The 27,632-nt window shown below is 48.3% G+C and overlaps 1 protein-coding gene and 1 long non-coding RNA gene across 6 annotated transcripts; one reads left to right on the forward strand and one right to left on the reverse strand.

Annotated features, from left to right (window-relative positions):
• Positions 1-4,399: 4,399 nt before the first annotated feature.
• LOC110342537 lies at positions 4,400-6,449 on the reverse strand. The gene is made up of 2 exons (XR_002384633.2): positions 6,233-6,449; positions 4,400-4,807 (listed from the first exon to the last, which is right to left on the reverse strand). It is a non-coding gene; the product is annotated as an uncharacterized LOC110342537 (long non-coding RNA).
• Positions 6,450-9,402: 2,953 nt separating this feature from the next.
• Tspan16 (tetraspanin 16) lies at positions 9,403-27,130 on the forward strand. Of its 5 annotated transcripts, none has more exons than XR_005870419.1 (6): positions 18,707-18,921; positions 20,782-20,891; positions 22,408-22,491; positions 24,388-24,465; positions 24,643-24,751; positions 26,966-27,130. XR_005870419.1 is itself a non-coding variant. In XM_040730232.1 (4 exons), exons 1-4 carry the CDS (start codon positions 9,417-9,419, stop codon positions 27,011-27,013), a joined length of 288 nt encoding a protein of 95 aa, XP_040586166.1. In that variant the 5' UTR covers positions 9,403-9,416; the 3' UTR covers positions 27,014-27,130. The 5 variants fall into 5 exon arrangements, 1 of the variants encoding a protein (XP_040586166.1); XR_005870417.1 differs by having other exon boundaries at positions 24,646-24,774; XR_005870418.1 differs by having other exon boundaries at positions 20,785-20,891; positions 24,643-24,774.
• The last annotated feature ends 502 nt before the right edge of the window (positions 27,131-27,632 follow it).

The raw sequence follows: 27,632 nt of genomic DNA on the forward strand, positions 1-27,632 counted from the left end.
TCACGTGAAAACCAAGCATGGCGGTGTAAGTCTGTAATCCCAGAACTGAGGAAGCAGATACAGGGGAATCAGTAGTTCAGGGCCAGCCTCAGATATGGAGGGAGCTACGGACTAGCCTGGGCTATATGAGACTCTGTCTCAAAACAACAGCAAGGGGCTAGAAGATGGCTTGCTGTTCTGGGGACCTGAGCTCAGATCGTTAGCACCCCAGAAAAAATCCGGGTGAGTGGCACACACACCATTAATCCTAGCACTGGGGAGGCAGAGACAAGAGGGTCCCTGGAGCTCACTCTCCAGGCAAGCACAGTGTGCTCCAGGTACCGTGGGACCCTGCAGCAAAGAGGAGGGGCGACTCAGTGGATAAAACCCTGGCTTGGGAAGATTGACAACCCAAGTTCAGTCTCCCTCAAAAAATTTTTAAAAATCGACAAAACATAAACAACAAAACAAAACAAACAAACAAGTTAAATGGAGCGGGGAGGCAGTGGCTCATGCCTTTGTCCCAGCACTCGGGAGGCAGAGGCAGGCGGATCTCTGTGAGTCTGAGGCCAGCCTGGTCTACAGAGTGAGTTCCAGGACAGCCTCCAAAACAATACAGAGAAACCCATAAACAAACAAACAAACAAAATAAGATAGAGAGTGACCGAGGAAGATGTGTGATGCTGACCTCTGGTCTCCACAAGCACATACCTGTACCCACACATAGGTTCACACACATGAACAGGTAAACATGCATATAACACATGCAAATTTGCTTTAAAGGTTTGTTATATATGGGGACTTGTGTGTACATATGTGTATCATGTGAAAGCAAGTGCCAGTGTTAGAGATGTCGTTCCAGGCAGCTCCCGACTAGCGGGTGCTAGTCCTCTGTAAGAGCAGGAAGTGCTCACCACACTCTCCAAGCCCTACACAGTCTCTTTGGATGTTTAACCTTTTGCAGCTGTCTCTAGACCGTTGCACAAAGTATGCCTTCTGCCTGAAATGCTGTTTCCACACTTTTTCCTCTTAAACACAGTCATAAAAAAATAGACATGTACTTCAAAGGTAGAGCCCTGCCTAGAATTCCCCAGTGAGTGCTGGGGTGTGGCTCAGTGGTGTGCACCTGCCAAATATATGTAAGACCTTTAATCCAGTGCTTGGGATTTCTGTGCATTTGAGGCCAGTCTGGTCTACAGAGTGACTTCCAGGACAGCCAGGGCAGTTACACTGAGAAACATTGTCTCAAAAAAACAAAAAAGTATATAAAATAAATTATTAAATTTTTCTCATGTTGAAGACTTCCTGAGGATGCCTGGGACCAATGTGTGTGGACACAGTTCTCATGCCATGAGCAGAACTGGTGAGGGCAGAGAACCCTGTACCACTCACAGGCAGGGAAAATGACATGGGACATTTGTCCAACAAGTATGAGGAGCAAAGCCCTCACTGACTCTGTCCGTCCTTAACCTGAAGGTGCAAGGGACTGAAAATGAAGGAAAGGAACCACCAACCTCACAAGACTGACGTAGGTACACTTTCCATTCATCAGGTCTGTTTTGGTAAGTTGATGACTCACTGGATTAATAAATGAATGATTGAAAATGAAGTGATTGAGCGAATAAATGAGAAAATGAACGAACATGTACCTGAGTGAATGAACATGCACCTGAGTGAATGGATGAGTTAGTGAATGGATGAATGAATGAGGGGATGAATGAGTTAATTAATGAATAAGTGAGTGACTGAATGAATGAATGTGTGGCGTGCACATCTTCTAGAGTAGTAACAATCTCAAATGCAGAGATTCTTTTGATTCCTTTTCTAGGTTGACCACGGGTGGCCTGGGTCCTGTTTGGGTCTCAATATTCTCTTTGGTAAGCTGGGTAGGGGAAATCCCAGGCCTCAGCCCACAGGGCCACAACAGGGTCAGTAAGGTATGCCACCCCAACACAAGCCCCCAGGGCTCACAAGATTGTTTTCTCTGCTCCTTCCGGAGCTAGGAAAGGAAGCCAAAGCCAGGCAGGGTGATCAGGCCCGCCTTCAGGACTTGAAGTCACAAAGAGACCGTGGGGCAGGTCCCAGGCTTCCTGTTTTTCTTGGAACAGATTGTCTAGTTACCGGATGCTTGGCTGTCTCTGCTGCTGTAGCACTCTGGAATTCTCTGTTTAAAAGCTTTTTTTTTCCCAAGACAGTGTTTCTCTGTGTAGCCTTAGTTGTCCTGGAACTCACTCTGTAGACCAGGCTGGCCTTGAACTCAGAGATCTGCCTGTATCTGGCCTGTGCCACCACTGCCAGAGATCCACCTGCCTCTGCTTCGTTTTTTTTGGGGGGGGTTAGAGACAGGGTTTCTCTGTAGCTTTGGAGGTTGTTCTGGAACTCATTCTGTAGAGCAGGCTGACCTCAAACTCACAAAGATCCGCCCGCCTCTGCCTCCCGAGTGCTGGGATTAAAGGTGTGCACCATAACCGCTCCGCTGTCTTTTTTCATTACTGATGGTGCACTAAGCAAGTACTCTGCTACTGAGCTACAAGCATCTTCTATGGAGCTACAGCCCCAAACAGTCTTCCCCTGAATATATACGTACATACATACATACATACATACATACATAATCCCAGGATTTGAGAAGCAGAGGCCAGCCTGGTCTACACAGTGAGTTCCAGGATAGCCAGGGTTACCTAGTGAGACCCCATGTGGTAGTTTGAATGTAATTTGACCCCCAGAAGCTCATAGGGAGTGGCACTATTAGGAAGTGGCTTTGTTGGAGTAGGTGTGGCCTTGTTTGAGGAGTATGTACTGTGGGGATGGGCTTTGAGGTCTCATATATGCTCCAAGCCACACCCAGGGTTTCAGTTCACTTCCTGTCGCCTGTGTATCAAAGATGTAGAACTCTCAGTTCATTCTCCAGCACCACGTCTGTCTGCATGCCACCATGTCCCACCACGATAATAATGGACTGAATTCCCGAACCGTAACCCGCCCAATCAAATGTTTTCCTTTATGAGAGTTGCCGTGGTCATGATGTCTCTTCACAGCAATAGAAACTCTAAGACACCCATCTTGAAAAAAAAACAAAAAGCTGGGCGTTGGTGGCGCACGCCTTTAATCCCAGCACTCGGGAGGCAGAGGCAAGCGGATCACTGTGAGTTCGAGACCAGCCTGGTCTACAGAGTGAGTTCCAGGACAGCCTCCAAAGCCACAGAGAAACCCTGTCTCGAAACAAAACAAAACAAAAAACAACAACAAAAACCATTTTCTTAGACCCTCATAACTTAAGCTCTCATATTTTCAGACTTAATGTAAACTTTACACCTTCTTCTTTGGAGCCATTCACCACGAGACAGGGGTGGCTATTACCGAGGGCAGTCATTGCAAAGTGATTTCCTGCTGTGACACTGACAAAGTCTGTCATCAATGCCATTGAGATCCCAGAAGGATAAATTTCACTGGAGAAAGCAGGAAAGACAGATCAAGCTGCTTCAAAATCTATTAAAAAGACTAAGACTTGCCCAGCTACCTGGACTGTAACCCTAGGTCCCTCCATGGACCTCAGGGGCAGAACTCCCAGGGCAGTTTCAGTCTTCAGCCACCAGCCCCAAAGTGTCCAACAGACTTTCCTGTGCAGTAGGGACTTGGGGGGACCAGCCTACCTTGACTAGGTAAAGCAGGACAAGCAACTCCCTAGTGTCCTGCTCGACCCCAGTCTGGACAGGGTCTAACCGCAGGCAAGGTGAAGGGCTGTCTTTCACCCAGTCTGGACAGGGTCTAACCGCAGGCAAGGTGAAGGGCTGTCTTTCACCCAGTCTGGACAGGGTCTAACCGCAGGCAAGGTGAAGGGCTGTCTTTCACCCAGTCTGGACAGGGTCTAACCGCAGGCAAGGTGAAGGGCTGTCTTTCACCCAGTCTGGACAGGGTCTAACCGCAGGCAAGGTGAAGGGCTGTCTTTCACCCAGTGGCTGGCTTTGCCACATGTAAAGCAGGCTCCAGGTGGAGTTCCTTTGTGACCATCGCCTTCTTTTGGGGGAGAGTAGACATGATGCCAGGAGCTGGCGCGTCTCTCTACCATGAAAAGCACCCCCTCTTTTTAAATGCCATGAGAGTTTGAAGACCACCTACTAAGTTTATCTAAACTAAACAAACTTTGCTTGTTTAACTTTGGAAATATATACAAAAGACTAAATAAAACTTGTTCCTGCGATTAATTGCATTAGTATGTAGCATGACTAAAAGTGTAGTTCTGAACATATTAAAGAATCTGGTATCTATAAGGTGACTATTAACTTGCATGTCTTAATTATCCTTAACAGTTTACAATAAGTTAGCAGTTTTATAAGACTAGGACTTCACCTCCCATCCCTCTTAGGTTTAGCCTTAAAAAAATAACAATTTTTTAATCAAAGATTTTCTAATATCAAAATAAAACCTTAAATTGTTTTTACTTACTACACATATTGTTTTCATTGTGACATTTTCATGTACATAATGCATTTTGATCAAATTTACCCCCATTATCCACTCTAGTTCACTTCCACTCCTGCTGTCCCCCTTTCTCTGCACAGCTGGTCACCCTTCTGCTTTCCTGTCTTTTTGTGCGGTTGTGTCCCAACATGTTAGAGAAGTCAGTCCTGTGTGACTGATGTCTGTATGTGCTCTCAGAGGAGGTTTCAGGCTCACTTCCACGCTGAAGAAGGAAAGCCTATCGTTATAGTCCTGGCTATGCTGCCATTTTGTGCTTAGCATCAAAAGAAGTCTCTATCTTCTTGCCTCAAGGCAACTTTAGTGAATCCCTGCAACTGGGACCCAGGTGTCCATGCACTTCTCTTCTCTGCAAGATGAAGAAACAGGTCAGGGTGCAGCACACAGTCGTCTCTTGTATCACAACTGTCCTGAACTCTGGGGCCACATGTCTTAATTAGCTCCTGTATCGGGGGCTGAGTTCAGTCCTATGCAGGTTCCTCAGCTGTCACTCTGGAGTTAGTGAGCTCCCACTACCTTGGGTCAGTTGTTTCTGTGGGTTTCCCCATCATTGTCTTGACCCCTTTATTCATATTATTACTTTTTCCTCTCTTGGATTGGATTCTGGGAGCTCAGCTCAGTGGTTAGTTGTGGATCTCTGCATCTGCTTCCAGCAGCTACTGGATAAAGGTAGTCCTCAATCTGATTACAAAGGAAGGACAGATCAGTCCCCTTCTCCACTATTTCTTAGTGATCAATCCCCTTCTCTGCTATTTCTTAGAGTTTTTTCTTAAGATTTATTCATCTATTTATTTTATACAGTGTTCTGCCTGCATGTATCCCTGTGGGCCAAAGAGGGAATCAAATCTCATTACAGATGATTGTGAGCCACCATGTGGTTGCCAGGAATTGAACTCAGGTCCTCTGGAGGAGCAGTCAGTGCTCTTAACCACTGAGCCATCTCTCCAGCCCCTATTGCTTAGAGTTTTATCAGGGGTCATCCTTGTGTATTCTTAGGAATTTCCCTAGTGTCAGATTTCTCTATAATACCATAATGGCTCCCTCTATTAAGATATTTCTTTCCAGCTGGGTGGTCCTTATTCACAGCACTTGGAGGCAGAGGCAGGCAGATCTCTGCAAGTTCAAGGCCAGCCTGGTCTACAGAGCTACACAGAGAAACCCTGTCTCCTAAGACAAAAAAAAGTGCAAATGAATCTCAGAAATTAAAACAATAAGAGTGGGAAGTTGTAGAACCTTAGAGACAAGAGACTCTGGGATCTGTTTGTGTGGCAGCAGAAGTTGTTACAATCTTAGAGAATTTGGAAATCAAGTGTGTCAATTATTTGGCCATTGTTCTGTACTGAGGCCAAGCTGCAGTAATAAAATCTGAGTCCATGGAGGAGAGAGAGGGTCTCAGAAAGGAACGCCAGCAGGTGTTTTCCTATACGCTCCAAAGGGAACCAAGAGCCGAAGCTGAGGCTGCAGACAGAGACAGCCAGGGGAGCGCAGAGGAAGGGAGCCGGTGTCTTCACTAGAGAAACCATGCCAGAGCCTAGAGGGAAAGCTGTCCACATGGTGGGAGCCCCAAAAGCATAGAAGCTGTCTCCAGAAGCCAGAGAGACACTTATGGCATAGGACAAGGAGAGGAACGGTTAAGGTACAAAGAGGGACAGCCAGGGGCTAAGAAGCATATAGATACCCATATGGAAGGCACAGCAAGCCCGAGGGAGGCAGCAGCTGAAGAATCAGACTCTAAAATTTGACTCAAATCCACAAACAAATGATCAGTACACACCTTAGCTCCGTCTGAGTGGGCGCTGTAGTGCAGGACAGGCGTGTGAACCTGGGGCTGGCCTGCTCCCTTGCTTTTCCTCCTTGTAGCACGACTTCTAATTGGCCTTAATAATAAAAACCCAGAGTCAGATATTCAGGGGTAAAAGCTGAACGACCAGAGAAACAGAGCAGTCAGCCATTAGAATTCTTAACTCTATGAAATCTCCAGACGGAAGAGACCATGTTCCTGTCTCCTCCTGCCTTATATTCCCAGCAGTATCACTTCCTGTCTGTGTGTACAGACCTCCAGACTTCTGTGTTTAACTAGTGACTAGCCCTTCCCTCCAATCTTCAGACAAGCTTTATTTCTTAGAGTACAAACACTGTTTCACCACACCGGCTGCTCTCTGAGTCCCACTTTGCAACAAACTTACAGATCTGTTAGTGTAACTTAATGACAGGACATTTACACATTGTGTCAGGGAGACCAGACAAAAAGAGCCCCGAGAGAGGGGAAGGAAAATAAGGAATGGGAGCCATTTTCTGTGCCCCATCTCCACCCTGAGCACCCCAGATCACTTGCCATATAAAAGGAAATAAATTTGGAGCCTTTCAGGTCGGGTGCCAGGTGGAGAGGCTACACTGTTCTCATGGGTGAGGAAGAGGGGTAGGTCCAAGGCTTGAAGTTCAGGGCATCCTCAGGACGTGGAGGACTGAAAGAGGAAGACAAAAGTTGTTCAGCGGATCACTACCATATTGGACAGGGGTCAGGCTGAAAGCCCAGCACCTGGTACCAGGACTTTCAAATGAAGCTGAAAGGCAAAACCTGAGCTAAAAATGAAGCCTCATCCAAGGGAAAGGGTCAGAGGTGGGGTCAGCAAAGAGAGTCAACCACAGCCTTAAAGACCATGGCTGGAGGTACCTCTACCTCCAAAAATGCCAGAGGGTTGCCGGATGCTCAGTGCTTCACTCCCTCAGATCCCGAGAACATTTATGCCAACTAAAGGGTGTAAATGGTTGTGGCTGTTGCATGGACGACCAGCAATCGGTGAGCCTGCAGGTGAGTCTGTTGCAGGTGTCCTGGAGATAACAGACAGGATTCTAGTGCAGCTTAGATGCCCAAGAGGAGAGCACACAGGCACCAGAATATTCAACTGAGTCTCGGAACCAGTGTCAAGGTTTCTGCAGAAGAGCACCTTGGTCAAGGACTGCCACAGAGATCACACCTTGCAACAGCTCTACTCAAGAGATTTACTGGGGAGAGGCCACCTTGGAGCAGGGACAAGAGAGACAGAAACAAAGACACACAGACAGACAGAACAGGAGAATGGGCCATGGTGAAGGGACCTTTTAAAGGGTGTATATGTCCCTTGATGTGGCTGCAGATGCTGAGTTGTTGAAGGCAGAAAGTGGGCAGACCTGGTTCCTAACAAAGCATGCTGCCGTGCTGCCCACCAGGACGGTAATGGAGCAACCCTCTGAAACCGTAAGCCAGCCCCAGTTCAATGCTTTCTTTTATGAATTACCTTGGTCAGTGACTTCAATACTGGCCTGTTCCCCACAGTTTGCTTAGCCTGCATTCTATACACCCCAGGACCAGGCCAAGATGGCACCACCCACAGTGGGCTGAACCCACTCACATCAATAATCAAACGAGAAAATGTCTCCACAGACTTGCACAAGCCAATCTAATGGAGACATCTTCTCAACTGATAATGTTTTAAGATATGTAAATGCAAGTCATAAAGGGTATGTAAATGCCATTTGTAAAGGTATAGGAAAGTGACTTAAGATACACATAAAAATGAAAAATTTTTGGAGCTGAGTGGTGGTGAGACACACCTTTAGTACCAGCACTCAGGAGGCAGGGGATCTCTGTGAGTTTGAGGCCAGTTTGGTTTACAAAGCAAGTTCCAAGACAGCCAGGTCTATACAGAGAAACCCTTTCTCAAAAGAAAAAAAAAAGTTTCAGATTTCTTTCTTTCTGTATGCTATTGTTATATTGAGCCTTCAAAAATTGAGGGTTTTAACATTAATCCATGGAGTTCTAATAAGCTATTAATCTAGCCCTGGATAAACACTGAATACTATTATCATAGTCATAAGCTAAAATTTAAAAATTTTCTTTGGCTGTCTTTTAAGTATAGACTTAAAAATGATTCTCACTGTGCTAAAAACATCTCTGTCCAATCTATATATTCAGGTCTCTGGAAAGTGTGTTAATACTGTAACCCATAATTGTTGGTCTCCAGGCTTCTACCATGATTCAAAGGCGTGAGTTTACTGTGTTCTACAATGTGGATTTCAGTACAGATGACAAACAATGGTAATGCTAACGTATCTAAAACATCTCTGTTTGTAAACTTAAAAAATTCCTTGTAAGCTTCAGGGAATCCACTTGGATCCACCTTTCACAGGTCAAACTGACTCCAGATAAGAATCATCTATCAACCAACAATCTATTTCCCCTGCCAAGTCTGCCTATTCCTGAGGGTGGATCTCGGGACTCCCCTTCCCCAACTACCAAACTGTATGCCTAAAAGTTTCAAATGTATACCCAAGGGAAAAAATCCCCCCTAAACTCCTTAACTTTACCCCTGTCACTAATAAATACCTGCTCCAGCAACCTAGTGGCTCCAGTTCCCTCAAAATCTGCATCAGGGCCCCAGGTGGTCCCACGGAGCCTGGGCAGGGAGTGAGACTGCTCTTCCCAGCTTTCTTGGGTCCTGAAAGATGCTGATGCTCCCAGACAACGGAAGCAGTCTAAAGAATGCAGCACCTCCATCCCTGCCTCACCACCACCCTTCCTATTCCCTCAGCTTTCATAATAGACATGACTTTCTCCCTTCCTGTCTCTCACCTTCTTGTGACGCTATTTTGTTTATGATCTAACAAAGCTTGTCTGAAGATTAGAGTGCAAAGCTAGCCACATCAGTTAGCCACAAAGGCCAGGCAGTGGTGGCACACACCTTCAATCCCAGCACTCTGGAGATTTCTGTTAGTTCAAGGCCACCCTGAATTACATGAAATTGATCCAGTCTAAAAGAGAAACAGAGCTCACGGAAAGGATCCCAGTACTTGGAGTGACATGCCTTTAATTTCAGAACTAAGGAGGTGGAGACAGAAAGGGAAAGGCTGGGCGGAGAGAGGAATATAAGGCGGGAAGAGACAGGAGCTCCGGGCAGTCTGAAGCAGGCAGTCTGAGGATGCATCTGAGGACAGGATGCCCCTGTGGTCTGAGCATCGGTAGAGGTGAGAACTCTAGTGACTGACCACTCTGCTTCTCTGATCCTTCGGCTTTCACCCCCTGATAGCTGACTCTGAGTTTTTATTATTGAGACCAATTAAAATTCATGCTCTACCTTTTCCCAGTGGCTGCTGGGATGTCAGCATGTCTATCCAAGTGCTTTTCTCTTGAACTCTGATAAAACTGTCCCTCAGCTGGCTAATGCCCTGCACCCCACCATAAAACCCACTGTCCATGAATGTAACCACAGTAGAAATAGCAGCCTTATTCATTATGGCCAGTGACTTGAAGTGGCCAATTGTGTGTCCAGGAGTGAATGTTGAGCCAGGGTTTGTCCGTACCATGGAATATTCTTCAGGAAGACAAAAACTTATTGCTATGGGTGACAGCTAGTTGATCTTAAAGACATTATTGCTGCCCCAGGAGGCTAGATGCGAAAGGTCACCTTCGGAGCCAGAGAGATGGCTCACGGGGTAAGGCACTTGTCTGTCGCCAAGCCTGAAGGCCTGAGTTTCATACCCGGGTTTCAGATGATGGGTGGAAACACTGACACCTGCAAGTTGTCCTCTGACCTGCGAGTCTGCGCTCACCGCAAACACACCACAGCAGGTGCCTGTCCACGCACAAATACAACATTTTTACCATGCGTGAAAACTGAAGTAAAAATTGTTACGAGGCTTAGTGAGAGTCCTGGTTCAATGGGGAGTTTTTCTGACCAGAGGAGACAGCTTGCCAGGGACAACTCTCAGTGACATAACTGCAATGGTCATTTCTGTTTGCTGAGTGGCTGCTAGGTTCCAAGAGCTTCGAAGATGGCCCTAGAGTCCATAGAAACTCAAGTCAGCTCTGGGGAAGGTTTCATCGAGAGTCCATACTGCAGTGGGGAAGCCGGGGGGGGGGGGACGGGACTGAGGGGCGAGGAGAAGCTGAAGAGGGAGGAGAGGCTGTGGAAAGAGGGGAAGCTGAAGAGGGAGGAGAGGCTGTGGAAAGAGGGGAAGCTGAAGAGGGAGGAGAGGCTGTGGAAAGAGGGGAAGCTGAAGAGGGAGGAGAGGCTGTGGAAAGAGGAGAAGCTGAAAAGGGAGGAGAGGCTGAGGAGGGAGGGGATGCTTTGGAGGAAGGGGATGCTGAGGAGGAAAGTGCAAAGTCCCTCACTTTCTACTGCAAACCTAAGTAGCTGACCTTAGAAATGTCAGCACAGTCAATCCTGGAAGACTGAGGCAAGAGGATTAAGCACTCAAAGCCAGCCTGGGCTACATAGTGAGTTCTAGACTAGCCTGGGCTATGTAGTGAGTTCCAGGCTAGCCTGGAGTTATAGACCAGCCTGGGCTACATAGTGGGTTCCAGGCTAGCATGGAGTTATAGACCAGTCTGGGCTAGACATGTCTCAAAAACAAAACAAAAAAGTCACTAGACCTGACCACCTGAGTTTGATCTGTGGGACCACATGGTGGAAGGAGAGAACCAACCTCTACAATAAAGAAATAATGTTAAAATGAAAAATTGAAATGACATTGTGCCCGAATGAAATACTCAGGTGTTTTCATCCGTATTTCCTACACTACTCAATATAAAACTGTTTCCACATGGCCACACTGAATTGCGAGCCACCCAGGTTTCTTTAATTCTCAGAAAGGATGTGTGAGGCTGTTGTGGAATATTATCTTAAGGTGTGCTACATTTGTTTACGATGTGGAACATTTGTTTAATGATGCAAAGACATGTTGCATTCTGCTATGCTGCATTTATTTAACTCTGTGAAGCTGTGATTCTTTGCCTGGTCTAATAAAGAGCTGAACAGCCAACAACAAGCAGGGGAAAGGACAGGGAGGCTGGCAGGCAGAGAGAATAAATAGGGCAGAGATCTGGGAAGAGAGGAAGGAGCCAGATAGAACAAGAAGAGGAGAATGTACGGGGCAGCCACCCAGCTACACAGCAAGCCACAGAGTAAGAGTGAAATTCAGATTGTAGAAATGGAGAAAGATAAAAGTCCAAAGGCAAAAGCCAGATGGGATAATTTAAGATAAGAAAAGCTGGCAAGAAACGAGCTAAGCTAAGGTCCGGTGTTCATAAGAAATAATAAACCTCTTTGTGCGATTTATTTGGAAGCTGGGTGGTGGGTCCCCCAAAAAGCAAAGAACAAAAGAGCCAAAGAGTAGTAAAAGACAACTGCATGAGCCCTATGATATTACTATGCCATTTCATTATTTAAGTGTACTTGTTAGGCTGATATGGTGGTGCACACCTTTAATCCCTGCACTTGGGAGGCAGAGGCAGGCCGATCTGAGTGTGAGTCCAGTCTGCTCTATATAGTGAGATCCAGGACAGCCAGGACAATACAGAGGAACCCTGTCTCAAAAGAAAAAACAGAATGTATCTTTAAGTTAAAATGTTTTAAAATAATCTATTTTTTTACCAAAAAGAAAGAAAAAAACAATGTATTTTTAAATTAAGATTTTAAAAATCATTTCTTTTTGGGGGGTGGTTTTTCAAGACAGTGTTTCTCTGTAACCACTCTGGCTGTCCTGGAACTCACTGTAGACCAGGCTGGTCTCAAACTCACAGAGATCCAACTGCCTCTGCCTCCCAAGTTCTGGGATTGAAGATGTGCCACAATCCAGCTCATTTATTTCTTTACGTTGTGTTGTGTGTTCTTGAGAGAGTGCCTGTGCCCCAGCCCCAGGTGGTGGTCAGAGGGCAGTCTTTGGGAGTCAGTACTCATTGTTATTACTGTGTGGGAGTCACAACGTGGACCGTCAGGCCTGGCAGCAAGTGTGTTTACCCACTGAGTCACCTCACCAGCCCCAGTTGATGGTCCCTTCGGTGATGAACAGGAGGCTCAGGGCTGTGTACCTTCTGGAGAAGCTGCATACCACTGAGACACAAGGTGTGTCTCCTTGTTTGATTTGTGTGTGTGAATGTGCACACGTGTGTGCTTGCCTGTGGGAGCCAGAGACTGTCTTCCTTAACCCCTCCCCACCTCAAGTCTTTCAACTGTTTAGAGACTTACTTATGTTTGAGACAGGGTTTCTAGCCGAGGCTGGCCTCACACTCACTCTACAGAGGAGGATGACCCTGACCCTCCTGCCTCCGCCTCCTGAGTGCTGAGTTGTACGGTGCTGGAGGTGGAGACAGACCTGGGGTTCTGGTATGCTTGCCAGTGCTCTGCCACCAAGCCATGGCCCAGACCTGCAGTTGGTACATCCTCTCACTGAACCTGGGGTTCCCCAGATCAGCTGGACTGGCTGCTAGCGAGCTCCAGGGATCCCCTGACTCTGTCTCCCCATCCCCGAGATTACAGGCCTGGGCCACTGCCCCTGCTTTTGACATAGGCTCTGAGGCTCTGAGCTCAGCTCTTCATGTGTGTGGCCCACACGCAGCCCATGCGCTATTGTCCAGCTGCTCAGCCCTTGGTTCGGTCTAGAAGGGCCTTGCTGTGTAGCCAGACTGGCTGGGAACTCACCAGTCTCCTGCCTCTAACCTCCCTAGTGCTGGCATCACAGGAACGCCACTGCACCTGGCCTCCACTATTTGTATAAGATAATATTTACTTTAATTTTGTGTTTATGTTACATGTGTACATGTTCCTGTGTGTGCGCACATGCATGTAGGCACTTGTTTGTGGAGACCATTGCTTGTGTGTGTGTGTGTGTGTGTGTATATGTGTGTGTGAGTGTGTGTATGTATGAGAATGTGTGTATATGTGAGTGTGTGCATGTGTGAGTATATATGTGTGTGTGAGTGTGTGTGATCAGTGAGCCCCCTGGGATCCTCCTTCTTTGATTCCTTGTTCTTACATACAGGCACATGCTGCTTCACCCCGCTATTTTGTTTTAATGGGGTGCTGGGGATCAAACTCAGGCCTGCAGGATGACTGACAGGCCTGCAGGATGACTGACAGGCCTGCAGGATGACTGACAGGCATGAGTCACCATCCAGCCAGGAACTTGCTTTCTATACTAGCAACTTTCCCAGAGGCTGCCTCCAGGGAAGGAGGGAGAATTCCAGGCCACAACAGCACCTGGCTTGCTGCTAACCGCCCTGAGAAATTCTTCCACTGACCTTCCCACTTTCCATCAAAGGAGAGCTACAACACAGTGCAGATGACTCCAGCAAGGAAAATTCCTCTGCTGAGCCGATTGTTTTCTTTGACCCCAGAGGATTTGGCTAAGTTTCAGGTCAGAACTGGTTTGTTTCGCTCTCGCTTGCTTGATGCAGGATGTGATCTGGAGTCCCATGATCCTCCGGGCTAGGCTCAGCAGGTGCACCCAGCTGAGAACCTGGCACAGTGGCTCAAAACTGTTACCTAAGCATTTAGAGGCCTGAGGGTCAAAAGTTCAAGACCAACTTGGAATCAGGGCAAGCATTTTCTCAGATAATCAAACAGCTGGAGATGTGGTTCCCTGGGTATTGACACTCTCCTGACATGAATGATGGAGAGAGAAACAGATAGATTTTTCAACACTCCTTTTAGCGTGGGGCAGATGTCTACTCCTTCACGCCTCAGTCACCTCATTTGTGAAGAAGGGATAAAGACAGCACCAAGTCCACTGTGACAGCAAATCCACCAGCACATTTATGACAGCATCATACTGAATCCCATTAGCATGCATAATTAACAGCTGCTAGTAAAAGCATTTAAGCATGGATTGACACAGAAAGTTCTTAGCCTGATGGCTGGTAACGGTGTTAGTCAGTTTTTTTTGTCACTATGACAAATCAGACGTTTAAAAAAGAGAAGAAGTGCTGGGCAGTGGTGGTGCAGGCTTTAATCCCAATCCCAGCACGCAGGAGGCAGAGGCAGGCGGATCTCTGTGAGTTCCAGATTATCCTGGTCTACACACACACACACACACACACACACACACACACACACACACACACACAAAACCTGTCTCAAAAAACAAAACAAAACAAAAAAGAGTTTAAGGTGAAGGTTGGAGATATGTACAGTGGTGAGGACCAGTTGTTGCTCTTACAGAGGACCTGGGTTTGGTTCCCAGCACCAACATGATGGCTCACAATAGTTCATATCTCTAATTCCAAGGGATCTAATCCTCTTTTGTGATCTCCAGGGCACCCGGCACACACACAGTGCCCAGACATACATACAGACAGACCACTTGTACATGTGAAATAAAATAAATCATAAAACAAAAAGGCCACTGGGAGGAGGTGGGGCAGAGGCAGGCGGATCTCTGTAAGTTTGAGGCCAGCCTGGTCTACAGAGTTGGTTCCAGAATATCCAGGGATACACAGTCAAACCCTGTCTTGAAATACAAACAAAACCAAACCAAACAACAACAACAAACACCCCGAAAGCCACCTGAGGCACCTACCACCAAATCTTCTTAGTGCTCACCCTCATTAAGGAAACTTCTCTTTGCAGATGGAGGCCACTACAAAGCAAACAACCACAGTGCAGAGTTGGGGAGCCCAGGCCGGATGGAACAGCTACAAAGCACCCTTGTGTCTAAGGCTTAGGGAACATTTCAGAGGAGACAGACTGGCAGAGCCAGAGGACCAGGGAGTTTACTGTGAGATGTGTCTTCTAGAAATATCAGAAGCTGTGCCTGTAACGTATCACCAACATAACTACATAAAAGTGAGGTAAACAAGGACAGCACCAGTAGACATCTCAGAGTGGACAGGGGAAGGCCCAGGAGGCCTCAACCCTACAGAAAGAACTTCAGGCAACTAAGGAATTCTGAGTGGGGAGAAATAGCCTCCCCCAGGGAGAGAGTGCCGTTTGGCTATCCAGTACTAAGTGGTTAGCCCTGAAAACATACATACACGTAACATACAGACTGGGCAGGTATTTTGAGGAGTGTGTATGTACATACATATGCATATATGTATGTAACAATGATTAATGAAAAGAGAGGCCATGGATTTGAAAGAGATCAAGGAGGGGTGTATGGGAGGGTTTGGAGGGAGGAAAGGGAAGGAAGAAACATAATTATAATCTCAAACATAAAAGAAAACTTGGGGGCTGGAGATATAGCTCAGTGGTTAAGAGCATTGGCTGCTCTTCCAAAGGACCGGGATTCAATATCCAGCACCCACATGGCTGCTCACAACTGTCTGTAACTCCTGTTCCAGGGGCTCCAATGCCTTCATACAGACATATCTGCAGGCAAAAGAAAACTTGGGGCGGTGGTGGCCTACACCATTTTTTTGTTGTTTTATTTTGTTTTTTTTTTTCGAGACAGGGTTTCTCTGTATTGTTTTGGGGGCTGTCCTGGAACTCTCTGTAGACCAGGCTGGCCTCGAACTCACAGAGATCCGCCTGCCTCTGCCTCCCGAGTGCTGGGATTAAAGGCGTGCGCCACCAACGCCCGGCCCACTCACTCCTGTTTCTACCCAGGCCTACACCTTTAATCTTAGCTCTTGGGAGGCAGAAGCAGGCAGATCTTGAGGCCAGCCTGGTCTACATAGTGAGTTCCAGGACAGCCAGGGCTACATAGAGAAACCTGTCTCAGTAATAATAAGAAGAAGAAGAATAAGAATAGAGGCAGAGGCAGGCAGATCTCTGTGAGTTCGAGGCCAGGCTGGACCGACAGCCTCCAAAACAATACAGAGAAACCCTGTCTCATAAAAACCAAAAAAAAAATAATAATAATAACAATAATAATATGGGAGAGAGAGAGGGAGAGAGAGAGAGAGAGAGAGAGAGAGAGAGAGAGAGAGAGAGAGAGAGAGAGAGAGAGAGAGAGAGAGAGAGAGAGAGAGAGAGAGAGAGAGAGAGAAAACAAGGAGTCCAAAGCCATCCTTGGCTACACGACCAGCTGGAGCGGGATCTGTGGAAGACTCCCACAGTGTTGCTTCCACACAGAGCTAATAAGTCAGAGTTTCAAAATCATCCTCGAATACGTGGGCTTTGGGGGCAGCCTGGGTTACAAAAGATCTGTCTCAAAGAGGGGAGAAGAGGGAGAAGAAAGTGGGGAGGGGAGAGAGGAGGAGAGGACTCGGTGAATAAGTGGGGACATGGAGCCCTCATACAACGTGTGCCAGGGCAACACGGCACAAAACAGTGTTTGGCGATACTGTGGCCCTGTGCTCCTGACACGAGGAACAGTTTGGAGGGCCTCACCAGACCGGAAGCACGCATGTGTACCCAAAGGTCTCAGACACGGAGATGCGTCAATTAGTTTCTGTGGCCGTAGCGCCCCCTAGCGACCGCCAGGGGACAGCTCCAGAATTCCACCCTTGCCGCTGCTTCATCAGGCCAGTATAATTTTGCAGTTCAAGGAAATCGTCCTTTAAGCTCAAAAATCCTACGGATTCAGCAGCTATCAGTGGCTCAGGATTCTTTGTGGAAGAAACATATTCCTCCACCAGCCACGCGGGGGAGGCAGGACACTGTCTCAAAGGGTGAAGCCAGCTGTGGGGGTGCACTCTGTAATCCCAGAGCTCAGAAGGTGCAGGCAGGTAGTTAGATCTCTGTGAGTACAAGGCCAGCCTGGTCTCCATAGTGACTTCCAGGCCACCTGGAACACACAAAGAGACCCTGTCATACACACACACAAAAGTATAAGATTATTCTCAGCTACATAGCTACTTTGAGATTAACCTGGGCTACATGAAACTCTCAAAAATACAAAAGGTGAGGAGAACCGTGAGGGTCTGAGTTCAACCCTCAGAAAACACATAAAAATCCAATGTACTGGCTGACAAGATACAGTGGCTAAATGTACTTGCCATTAACCCTGATGACCAGCTCCCCCTTTGTGGCTCACGACCATATGTAACTCTAGTCTCAGGGCACCAAATGCCCTCTGGCTCTGTAGGCAGCACATGCACAGGGAACACAGGCAGAACCTCATACATGCAAAATGAAGGTAAATACATATGTATTATGAAAGCTAAAATGTATTAAATTAAAAAACAACAAAACAAAATGTGTGACCTCGAAGCCCCTTTCTTATTCATGCTACACTGATTTAGAGAGCAACTACTGGGTTAGGATTTAGGGGCAGGGGATGTCACTGATTCACATGGCAAATATAGGGCCAGTCCTTTGCCTGGTGGCCCTGGTGGCCCTGTGGCCCTGGTGGTTCTGCTGCCCTTGGTGGCTGATCTCCTTGGTGGCTGATCTCTTTGGTGGCTGATATCTCCTTGGTGGCTGATATCTCCTTGGTGGCTGATCTCCTTGGTGGCTGATATCTCCTTGGTGGCTGATCTCCTTGGTGGCTTATCTCCTTCGCTGTTCAGTGTGGCCTGTTTGGAGAAGGAGCTGAGTCGGGGCCGTAAGGGGACCTGTTTTCCACTACTGTCAACCTCCACAGCTGCCTACTGTTTTGTTAGTTTTTAAATAATTTTGAACTTTATTTTATGTGCATTAGTGTGAAGGTGTTAGATCCCCTGGAACTGGAGTTACACACTGTGGTGCCAGCGCCACAAGCAAGTCCAGGGTATCAGGAAAAGAGAGACCAGACATCCATTTGTTTGTCCTAATAGAATGCATGTGTTGCCTTTATTGCCAGGAGAGTGTGTATGTGTGTGTCTTCATTGCAAGTGCTAACAGGTCTCTCCCTTGTAGGAGGGAGGAGCTTTTTATACAAGTTTACAGCACAGTGGAAAAAACCCCAGGTAGAAGAGATCATTGTTTTCCTCCTGCTGGATGTTGATGTCAGAGGGTCAAGGCCAGGGCAGTAAGCCAGGACTAGAAAACAGAAAGCACTTGGACTGGAAAACAAGTTGCACTTGTAGGCTGACCAGCAACTCACAGAGACCCCATGGGGCTGGGGCCCAACAACACACTGCTGTGAACAGCCACGTGGGTGCTGAGAATCAAACCTGGGTCCTCTGGAAGAACAGCCAGTGCTATTAACCACTGAGCTATCTCTCCAGCCCCTTTGTTAAGCTTTTTTGTATTTTTTTTTCCTGTAAGTGCATGTGTATTCATGTGAGCTGTCTGCCATATGAATGCAGGGGCCAGAAGAGGGCATCAAATTTCATGGAGCTGCCAGGCGTTGGTGTCGCACACCTTTATTCCCAGCACTCAGGAGGCAGAGGCAGGTAGATCTCTGTGAGTTTGAGACCAAGCCTGATCTACAGAGCAAGTTCCAGGACAGCCTCCAAAACAATACAGAGAAACCCTGTCTCGAACAACCAAAAAAAAAATGTCATGGAGCTGGATGGAGGTCCAGGCAGTCGTGAGCCACTGGATAGGTGCTGGGATCCTACCCTTGGGGGTGTTTATTAGTGCTGGGACTGAAGGTGTGTGCCACCGAGCCCAGCCAGTTTCCTATTGTGAGGTGATAAAGGGAAGTCACCAGGAAAGGGAAGCAAAGCCAGTCAGCTTGAGCATCCCTTGCTAACAGCTGGGTCTCAGCCGCCCAGAGATCCAGGGAAGATGCTGGCTTCAACATCCAGGGCACCTAGGTCTGCACATCATGCCTGAAATACACACGCCGTATTCTTTCTTGAAGAAGCTGTTGTCTTTATTCAATGGCTTCACGGCTGTAAGTATGCCACAATCCAGGCCCTGGAGACTTGGCAGCCTCCCTGCATAGCCCTCTCCCTGGAAGACAGAAATAAGTTGATCTAAATTGCCTTCCGGATCTGTGCTCCCGGAGGGAGGTTAGAGGGGCAGGGGAGATGTAGGACAGGTTGATGAGGAGTGAGACATGTCGGAAATAAATGTGTAGGAGGCACCATGGAACCCAGTGCTGGGGATGTGGGTACAAATGAATACAGCTGGGGAGCCTGGATCAGGGATGGAAAAGGCGTGGTTTTCCATCAAATCCCTTGGAAAGGAGACTGAAAGGCTGTGGATGTGGATAGAGCCTTCTCAGCTTTCGAGAGGCCCTGTGTTCTATCCCTAGCACGACAGGCGGATCTCTGTGAGTTCGAGGCCAGCCTGGTCTACAAGAGCTAGTTCCAGGACAGAAAAAAAAAGATTGGCCTGTGGACAGATAATATAAAGGGCACTTTTAATTTTTGACTGATGATGGATGTGTGAGGGCCCATCTGGCTGTGGGCAGCACCACCCCTGGGCTGGCGGTTCTGAGTGGTATAAGAAAGCAGACTGAGTAAACCATGAAAAGCAAGTCAGTAAGCAGCACAACTCCACGTATAGATAGGTCAAAGGTCAACTTCAGGGGTCAGCTCTCTTCTTCTGCCATGCAGTCCAGGACTTGAACTCGGAACCTGGCAAGTGATTTACTTCCTGAGCCAACTTGCCTGCTTTGTTCATGCCTTTTCAATCCTGCCTCCTGCCTCCTGCCTCCTGCCTCCTGCCTCCTGCCTCCTGCCTCCTGCCTCCTGCCTCCTGCCTCCTGCCTCCTGCCTCCTGCCTCCTGCCTCCTGCCTCCTGCCTCCTGCCTCCTGCCTCCTGCCTCCTGCCTCCTGCCTCCTGCCTCCTGCCTCCTGCCTCCTGCCTCCTGCCTCCTGCCTCCTGCCTCCTGCCTCCTGCCTCCTGCCTCCTGCCTCCTGCCTCCTGCCTCCTGCCTCCTGCCTCCTGCCTCCTGCCTCCTGCCTCCTGCCTCCTGCCTCCTGCCTCCTGCCTCCTGCCTCCTGCCTCCTGCCTCCTGCCTCCTGCCTCCTGCCTCCTGCCTCCTGCCTCCTGCCTCCTGCCTCCTGCCTCCTGCCTCCTGCCTCCTGCCTCCTGCCTCCTGCCTCCTGCCTCCCTGCCTCCTGCCTCCTGCCTCCTGCCTCCTGCCTCCTGCCTCCTGCCTCCTGCCTCCTGCCTCCTGCCTCCTGCCTCCTGCCTCCTGCCTCCTGCCTCCTGCCTCCTGCCTCCTGCCTCCTGCCTCCTGCCTCCTGCCTCCTGCCTCCTGCCTCCTGCCTCCTGCCTCCTGCCTCCTGCCTCCTGCCTCCTGCCCTCTGGAAGAGCAGTCAGTGCTCTTAACCTCTGAGCCATCTCTCCAGCCAGGCAGCCCAGTTGAGTTTAGGCTCAAGTGATGGTCTGGCGAGCCTGTAGGAAAGCGCAGGTGGTCCGGGTTCTTTGAACTCCTGCTCTGCTCCTCTCCCGCCAGTGCCATGGCAGCCTCATAGAAACGGTTCTAGCCCTTCAGAACTGTGAGGAAAGGAGAGAAAGTGATGGCAGTCAAAGAAAACCCCAACTTCTAGCCCCAAGAAATAACACTCGATAACTCTGGCACTTGAGCAGAAGTAGGAGGGTCAGAAGTTCATGGTCAGCTTTGGGTACATAGTGCATCTGAGGCTAATCTGAGGTACGTGAGACCCTGTCTCAAGGAAAAGAAAGAGCAAGGGAGGGAGGGAGGGAGGGAGGGAGGGAAGGAGGGAGGGAGGGACCACAGGCAGGAGGCTCTCTTTTTCATTGTCTCTCCCTTGGTGCTTCTGCTTCTGGACTCTCCCAGAAGGTTCAGGATGTGGACTCGGAGCACACCTTTCTGACTCTGAGGAGGAATATGGCGGATACAATGAGCCAGAAGACTTCTCTACACAGTGGAACATTGCCATGGAGAAGGTGAGCCACGCCTTTTATAACATACTCTGAAATAGGCATAGCGGGCAATTGATCATTTTACCTTTTCTTGTGTGGGTATGGACCCAAGAGCCTCCCACACCTTAGAGAAACAACCACCAACCTCTTCTGGGCACATTTCAGCTGTTCAAAAACGAGTCAAGTGTAGCTGACCTGGCCTTGAACTCACTCAGCTGATGGTGACCCAGGACCTCCTGCAGGTGCTTCCCCATGGCTGCCACGGAGCCAGTAGCTGTGTCCAGCTTCTGAGTAGATGATCTCAAGTCCCTCACTGAGTCTGATGGGCAGTCAGCATGAGAGAAACGAACCCAGTTAGTTCTCTGAGGCACTGCATGGCAGGTGTGGGTTGAAAAGGCATGAACAAAGCAGGCAAGTTGGCTCAGGAAGTAAATCACTTGCCAGGTTCCGAGTTCAAGTCCTGGACTGCATGGCAGAAGAAGAGAGCTGACCCCTGAAGTTGACCTTTGACCTATCTATACGTGGAGTTGTGCTGCTTACTGACTTGCTTTTCATGGTTTACTCAGTCTGCTTTCTTATACCACTCAGAACCGCCTGCCCAGGGGTGGTGCTGCCCACAGCCAGATGGGCCCTCACACATCCATCATCAGTCAAAAATTAAAAGCGCCCTTTATATTATCTGTCCACAGGCCAATCTTTTTTTTTTTTCTGTCCTGGAACTAGCTCTTGTAGACCAGGCTGGCCTCGAACTCACAGAGATCTGCCTGCCTCTGCCTCCCGAGTGCTGGGATTAAAGGCGTGTGCCATCACCGCCTGGCTGCCCACAGGCCAATCTGATGGAGGCATTTTCTCAACTGAAGTTTCCTCTTTCCAGATAATTCTAGTTTGTCACATTTACAAAAAGCCAACCAGAATAGATACCCTCTTCTGGACTCTGAGGGTATATGCACACATGTGCTTAAGCACACACACACACACACACACACACACACAGTAATAATAAAACAAAAATTTTAAACTAAAACGAAATGAAAGAAGAAAAAGAAAGGGAGAGAGAAGCCAGGCATCGTGTTCCACAACTTTAATCCCAGCACTCATAAGGCAGAGGCAGGAGGATCTCTGAATTTGAGATCAACCTGGTCTACTTAGTAAGTTACAGGACAGCAGAGGGGATACAATAAGACCCTGTCTTGGAGAGGGAAAAAAAGAAGAACAAGAAAGGGAAGAAATAACAGCTGATTGGTCCCATGTGAACTCTTGAAGTCCTTACGAAACTCTCATAGCATTAGTCCCATTTAGGGTTAGGGTTGGGGTAGCCAATGCACAGAGAGGCACCTTGACTTCCTGAGACCACACAGCCTCTGGGGATGGGGCTGACTGGTCAAACCCGTTCTCTAGCACAGACTGGAGAAGGGAGTGAAAAGGAAGCCAGGCCAGAGATGAAAGAACCCCAGAACTCTGACTGGTCCACGGGGACAGAAGGGGCCAAAGGCTCTGGAGTCCCTGAGCTGCTAACAGCTCTGGTCTATCTGTGTCCCAGGGCTGCTTCGCCAAACTTCTGAAAATCACCAGGACTCAAAGCTTCACCCTGAGCGCAGTCTCCTTGCGAGCAGCAGCCGTGCAGGTGAGACCCCACCTGTCATTGAAGAAAATGACATCAACTGATTTGATTGTGTGCATGCACATGTGTGGATGTCAGACAGAGGACAGCATGGCAGAGTTGGCTCTCTCCTTCCAACATGTGGATCCCAGGCATCAAACTTGGGTCATCAGGTTCGGCCACAAGCTCCTTTACCCACTAAGCCATCTCAGCCAGTTCCCGTGCTGGGTGCTGTGACACAGAGCTTTAATCCCAGAACTTGGAAGGGAGAAACCAGGGGAATCTCTGAGTTTGAGGCCACCTTGATCCTGTGGCTAGATGAGTGAGCCAGGGGCCTAGGATTTACTGACACACATAATTTGTGGCCGTGGCTCGGGGAGAGGTTTAGCTCTTATTTGTTACAGAAGGTTGTAGTAGGCTTTCTTGGACTGACAGGCCCCAAATCGGAACATGGAGACTTCTTATTAATTAAAAAGTTTGTCCTTAGCTTCCGTTTGTTTCTAACTAGCTCTTGTAACTTAATTTAGTCCATTTCTATTAATCTATTGCTGTCACGTGGCTCATAGCTTCCATCTCTCCTCCTGGATGTCCTGCTTCCTCTGTGTCTACTCTGGCATTGCTGCCATGCCTAGATTTATCGCTTCTCTTCTCTCTGCCCAGAAGTCCCAGCTAACCTCTTCCTGCCTGGCTATCGGTCATTAAGTTCTTTACTAAATCAATCAAAAGATGCCTGGGCAAAGGCACAGCTTCACATATTTCCATAACCTTCACACATAGAAGGTTATGGGAAATTTATCTTCCTTCCTTCCTTCCTTCCTTCCTTCCTTCCTTCCTTCCTTCCTTCCTTCCTTCCTTCTTTCCTTCCTTCCTTCCTACATGCCAGAAGAGGGCACCAGATCCCACTATAGATGGTTGTGAAACACCATGGGAATCGAACTGGAAGACCAGCAAGTGGGCCATCTCCTGACCCCCCCTGTACCACCACCCCCTTTTGAGACAAGTTCTAATTATCTCTGGCTGGCCTCACTAGACCAGGTTGGCCTCAAACTCACAGAGATCTACCTGCCTTTGCCTCCTGCGTGCTAGGAAAGCCTTTGTGAAGCTAAACCTGGTTTTTTGTTTGTTTGTTTTTTCATTTTCTGATTCCAACTACCTGTGTAGCCTAGGATGGTCCTCCTGCCTCTACCTCCCAGAGCTGGACTCACAGGCACACACTGCCTGGAACCAGGCTTTACTCATGCTAAGCAGGGGCAATGTTAACTGAGTCACATCCTCAGGTTCTTTATTTTGCCTTTTGATATAGTCTTACTCCATGGCCCAGGCTGGCCTGGAACCTCATATGTAGCCCAGGTTGGCCTTCATGGCAGTCTTCCTGCTCTAGTCTCCTGGGTGTGGATACTGCAGACAGGAGGTGCCACCAAACACCATTTGATACATTTTTGTTGTGGAGTTTGGGGTTTTGAGATAATGATCTTTTTTTTTTTTTTTTTTTTTCGAGACAGGGTTTCTCTGCATTGTTTTGGAGGCTGTCCTGGAACTTGCTCTGTAGATCAGGCTTGGTCTCAAACTCACAGAGATCTACCTGCCTCTGCCTCCTGAGTGCTGGGATTAAAGATGTGCGCCACCAATGCCCGGCTGAGATAATGATCTTACTGTGTAGGTCAATCTCAATGAGCCAATCCCCCTGCCTCAGCCTCCCAAGTACTGAGATGAGTGCCACAACTGGCCTTAGAATTCTTGCTGGCACTGTTTCTTTGTTTTCAAGGGTCTCCTGTATCTTAGGCTGGCCCTAAACTCACTATGTAGCTGACTAAGACCATGAACCTCCTGAATCACCCCCGTGTCCGACCCCCATCCAGGGGTTCACTTTGGATAATGGTTCAGGCAGCTGGGAAGCTGAATGTTCCTGGATCCTCTTAGGTCTGTGGAGAGCAGAGGTGTGCTTGGAAGGTTCGGGACACAGAAGGCACCTTCATTTCATGATGACCTGTTCTTGCTGTGAGTCATCCAGGCCCCACCAGAACTCCATCCCTGGGGAAGACGCTCCTCCTAGTGGCAGATCTAGTCACCTCCTAGAGGGCCGCCTTGAAGAGGGAGGGTTACACTGTCAGTCCCAGCCCTGGGGAGGCTGACACACAGGGACCTCAAGATGGTACAGCCCAGCTCCAAATTTAGCAGGAGACTCTTCCTTCAAGTGACTAAGGCAGAGAGTGATGGAGCACAGCATCCCCTACCCCCAACCCTGCTGCCCATGAGCACACAGAAGTGCACACACCACACAGAGGTAACAACGGCCAGTGAGTCTCAGTAAGTCTGGACCTGTTTTGTTTTTTGTTTCTTTTACACAACCTAGACTTGTGAGATAATGAATTATGGTATGTCCTGGTCACACGGATTAAGCAATAAACATTAGAACATTCCCCAACTTGTTGGTTTTGAGACATGATCTCACTATTTAGCCAGGCTGCCCCAGAACTAGCTCTGTAGACCCAGCTGGCCTGGAACTCATAGTGATCCACCTGATTTTGCCTCCCGAGTACTGGGACTAAAGGTGTGCACCACGATGCTCAGTTCTAACTCTTAAACAAAATCACAGGCTTTCCTTCTAAAAACGAAGAGTTCTCGTGTGAGCCCATTGTGGTGGTAGGTCCTGCACTCCCAGAACATGCAAGGTGTGAGGAGGGAGCATTAAAAGTTCAAGGGTTGCCGGCCTGGTCTACACTGCAAGTTGCAGATCAGCCAGGAATACCTAGAGACCTTGTCTCAAAACAAAAGCTTCAAGGTCTGAGCCTGTAAGATGTCTGCCCCACAAGCATGAGGCTGATTTAGGATACCCAGAACCCATAAGGCGGATGGGGAACCAACAAGGTGTCCTCAGACCTCCACATTTGAGCTGCAGCTTCCCTGACCACAAATGAATAAATCATTTAAAAGCTGACAGGAGACACCAAGATCAACACCTGACCCTATGTATAAAAGCATGCACTTCCAAACATGCTTACACACACACCACACACACACACACCTGCACCACAGGGAGCAAGATGGCCTAGCTGCAAATTGGCCCTTGTTACCAAGCCAGATGACCTGACTTCGAAGTTCTGAATCGACATTATGGAAAGAATCGACTGTCAAGCTGTTCTCTGACCTCCACACGCATACCATTGCAGGAACAAATACACATGCTCACTCGCTGTAAAGAAAGGGATGATAGCCGGGCGTTGGTGGCGCACGCCTTTAATCCCAGCACTTGGGAGGCAGAGGCAGGCGGATCTCTGCGAGTTCGAGACCAGCCTGGACTACCAAGTGAGTTCCAGGACAGCCTCCAAAGCCACAGAGAAACCCTGTCTCGAAAAACCAAAAAAAAAAAAAAAAAAAAAAAAAAAAAAGGGATGATAATTAAAAAACCCAACACCTTTTTTAACCAAAAGCCAGAATGGTGGCACACACCAATAATCCTAGGCTTTGGGAGGCGTCGGCAGGGGAATCAGGAGTTTGAGGCCAGCCTGGGCTACAAGAATCTTTCTAAACAAAACAAAAAACCAGCCCGGCGTGGTGGTGCACGGGAAAGGCAGAAGCAGGCGGGATTTCTATGAGTTCTAAGGAAAGCCTGCCAAACATAGATACTCCCAGGACATCCTGGCTATATAATGAGACCCTTTTTACAAACAAAATAAATAATGGGTTTAGCAGAAGAAAACAGAAGAGGTCTTCTTTTCTCGGTTGTACCGAGGAGATCCTTCCATTTCGTAGCCGCTACCGGAAGATAGAGAACAGAGGCTTCCTATTGGTGCAACCTCAAAGGAAGTCATTATAGAGGATTCTGGGAAATGTAGTCCTCTAGCGGGGCAAACGGCAGGGAGGCAGGAGGCTTACTCTTGCCTCATTAGCCAAAAGTTTCAGCCTTCAGAGCTGCCTTTTATCTGCCCCATCCTTTCCCAGCGGCAGACCAATGACCACGGACGAGGGTCTTGGCAACACACATGGTTGGTGCACATAAATACATGCAGACAAAACACTCATACACATAAACCAAATTTGTAAAAATAATCTTAAAAATATTTGTGTGTGGCAGGGGGATGGTGGTGCATACCTTTAATGCCAGCACTTGGGAGGCAGAGGCAGGTGGATCTCTGTGAGTTTGAGGCCAGCATGGTCTACAGAGCGAGTTCCAGGGCAGTCAGAACTGTTACACAGAGAAACCCTGTCTCAGAAGGAAGGAAGGAAGGAAGGAGGGAGGGAGGGAGGGAGGGAGGGAGGGAGGGAGGGAGGGAGGGAGGGAGGGAGGAAGGAACATTTGTGTGTGAGATGGACGCTCTGTGCCACTGTACACGCGTGGAGGTCAGAGCGAAACCTGCAGGCATCAAAAGTTGACTCAGCTTCCGCCTTGCGGGTCTCGGGATAGAAGTCGTCAGGTTTAGCTGCAAGCGCCTTACCCTCTGAGCCATCTCGCCAGCTTCGTCCAGTTTGACTTTGTTTGGGATGTGTCTCCCCGCAGCTGCCGGGGATTCTTGCCACCTTACTGCTGTCCATCAAGCTGGGCTGACAAAGTCTGGGAAGGGACAGGACACAGAGTCCCTGCCGCTGGAGAGTGGGTCTCCTCATTTTTCTCTGGGCCACTCACTGCTCTTTGGGGGGAGTTAATAATAAAACATCAAGAAACCCTGTGTGTCCCGTTGCCTTTCTTGGTTTTTATTTTGCACTCCAGCTGACAATGATGTTGACTTGAAACAGCTAGTGTAGCGAGGTGTGTGAGAGTCGAGGTTTTGCTACAACGAAATACCTGGAGCTTGGTGCTTTCAGAGAAGGGTTGAGCTGATGCAGGGCAGGAAGTAAGCTGCATCTTTGTAGTTGTGTGTTAGAATGCCCCTCTGGGGTTAAACAGCTTTGAAGCTACGTTGAGGTTGCTCCTGTGGTAACGCTAAGGCACCAGGGCATCCATCTTCCCACTAACAAAGGATTTGCACCCTCATAAGGCCTGATGTCATTACAAAATCATTTGTATTGCATTAGAGTTTTTTGTTGTTTGTTTCTTTTAATATTTATTTATTTGTTATGTATACAGTGTTATGCCTGCAGGCCAGAAAAAGGCACCAGATCTCATTACAGGTGGTTGTGAACCACAATGTGATTCCTGGGTATTGAACTCAAGACCTCTGGAAGAG

This window comes from Mesocricetus auratus, unplaced genomic scaffold (assembly GCF_017639785.1).
Source record: "Mesocricetus auratus isolate SY011 unplaced genomic scaffold, BCM_Maur_2.0 Super-Scaffold_100022, whole genome shotgun sequence".
Lineage (NCBI taxonomy): Eukaryota > Metazoa > Chordata > Mammalia > Rodentia > Cricetidae > Mesocricetus > Mesocricetus auratus.

Bases quoted from the DNA above. Each gene is read 5' to 3' on its own strand.
- Tspan16 (XM_040730232.1), top strand. From the start codon at position 9,417: ATGCATCTGAGGACAGGATGCCCCTGTGGTCTGAGCATCGGTAGAG. The intron at 20,892-22,407 runs GTGAGCCACGCC...TCTGTGTCCCAG, and splicing joins GGAACATTGCCATGGAGAAG to GGCTGCTTCGCCAAACTTCT. The intron at 22,492-26,965 runs GTGAGACCCCAC...GTCTCCCCGCAG, and splicing joins TGCGAGCAGCAGCCGTGCAG to CTGCCGGGGATTCTTGCCAC.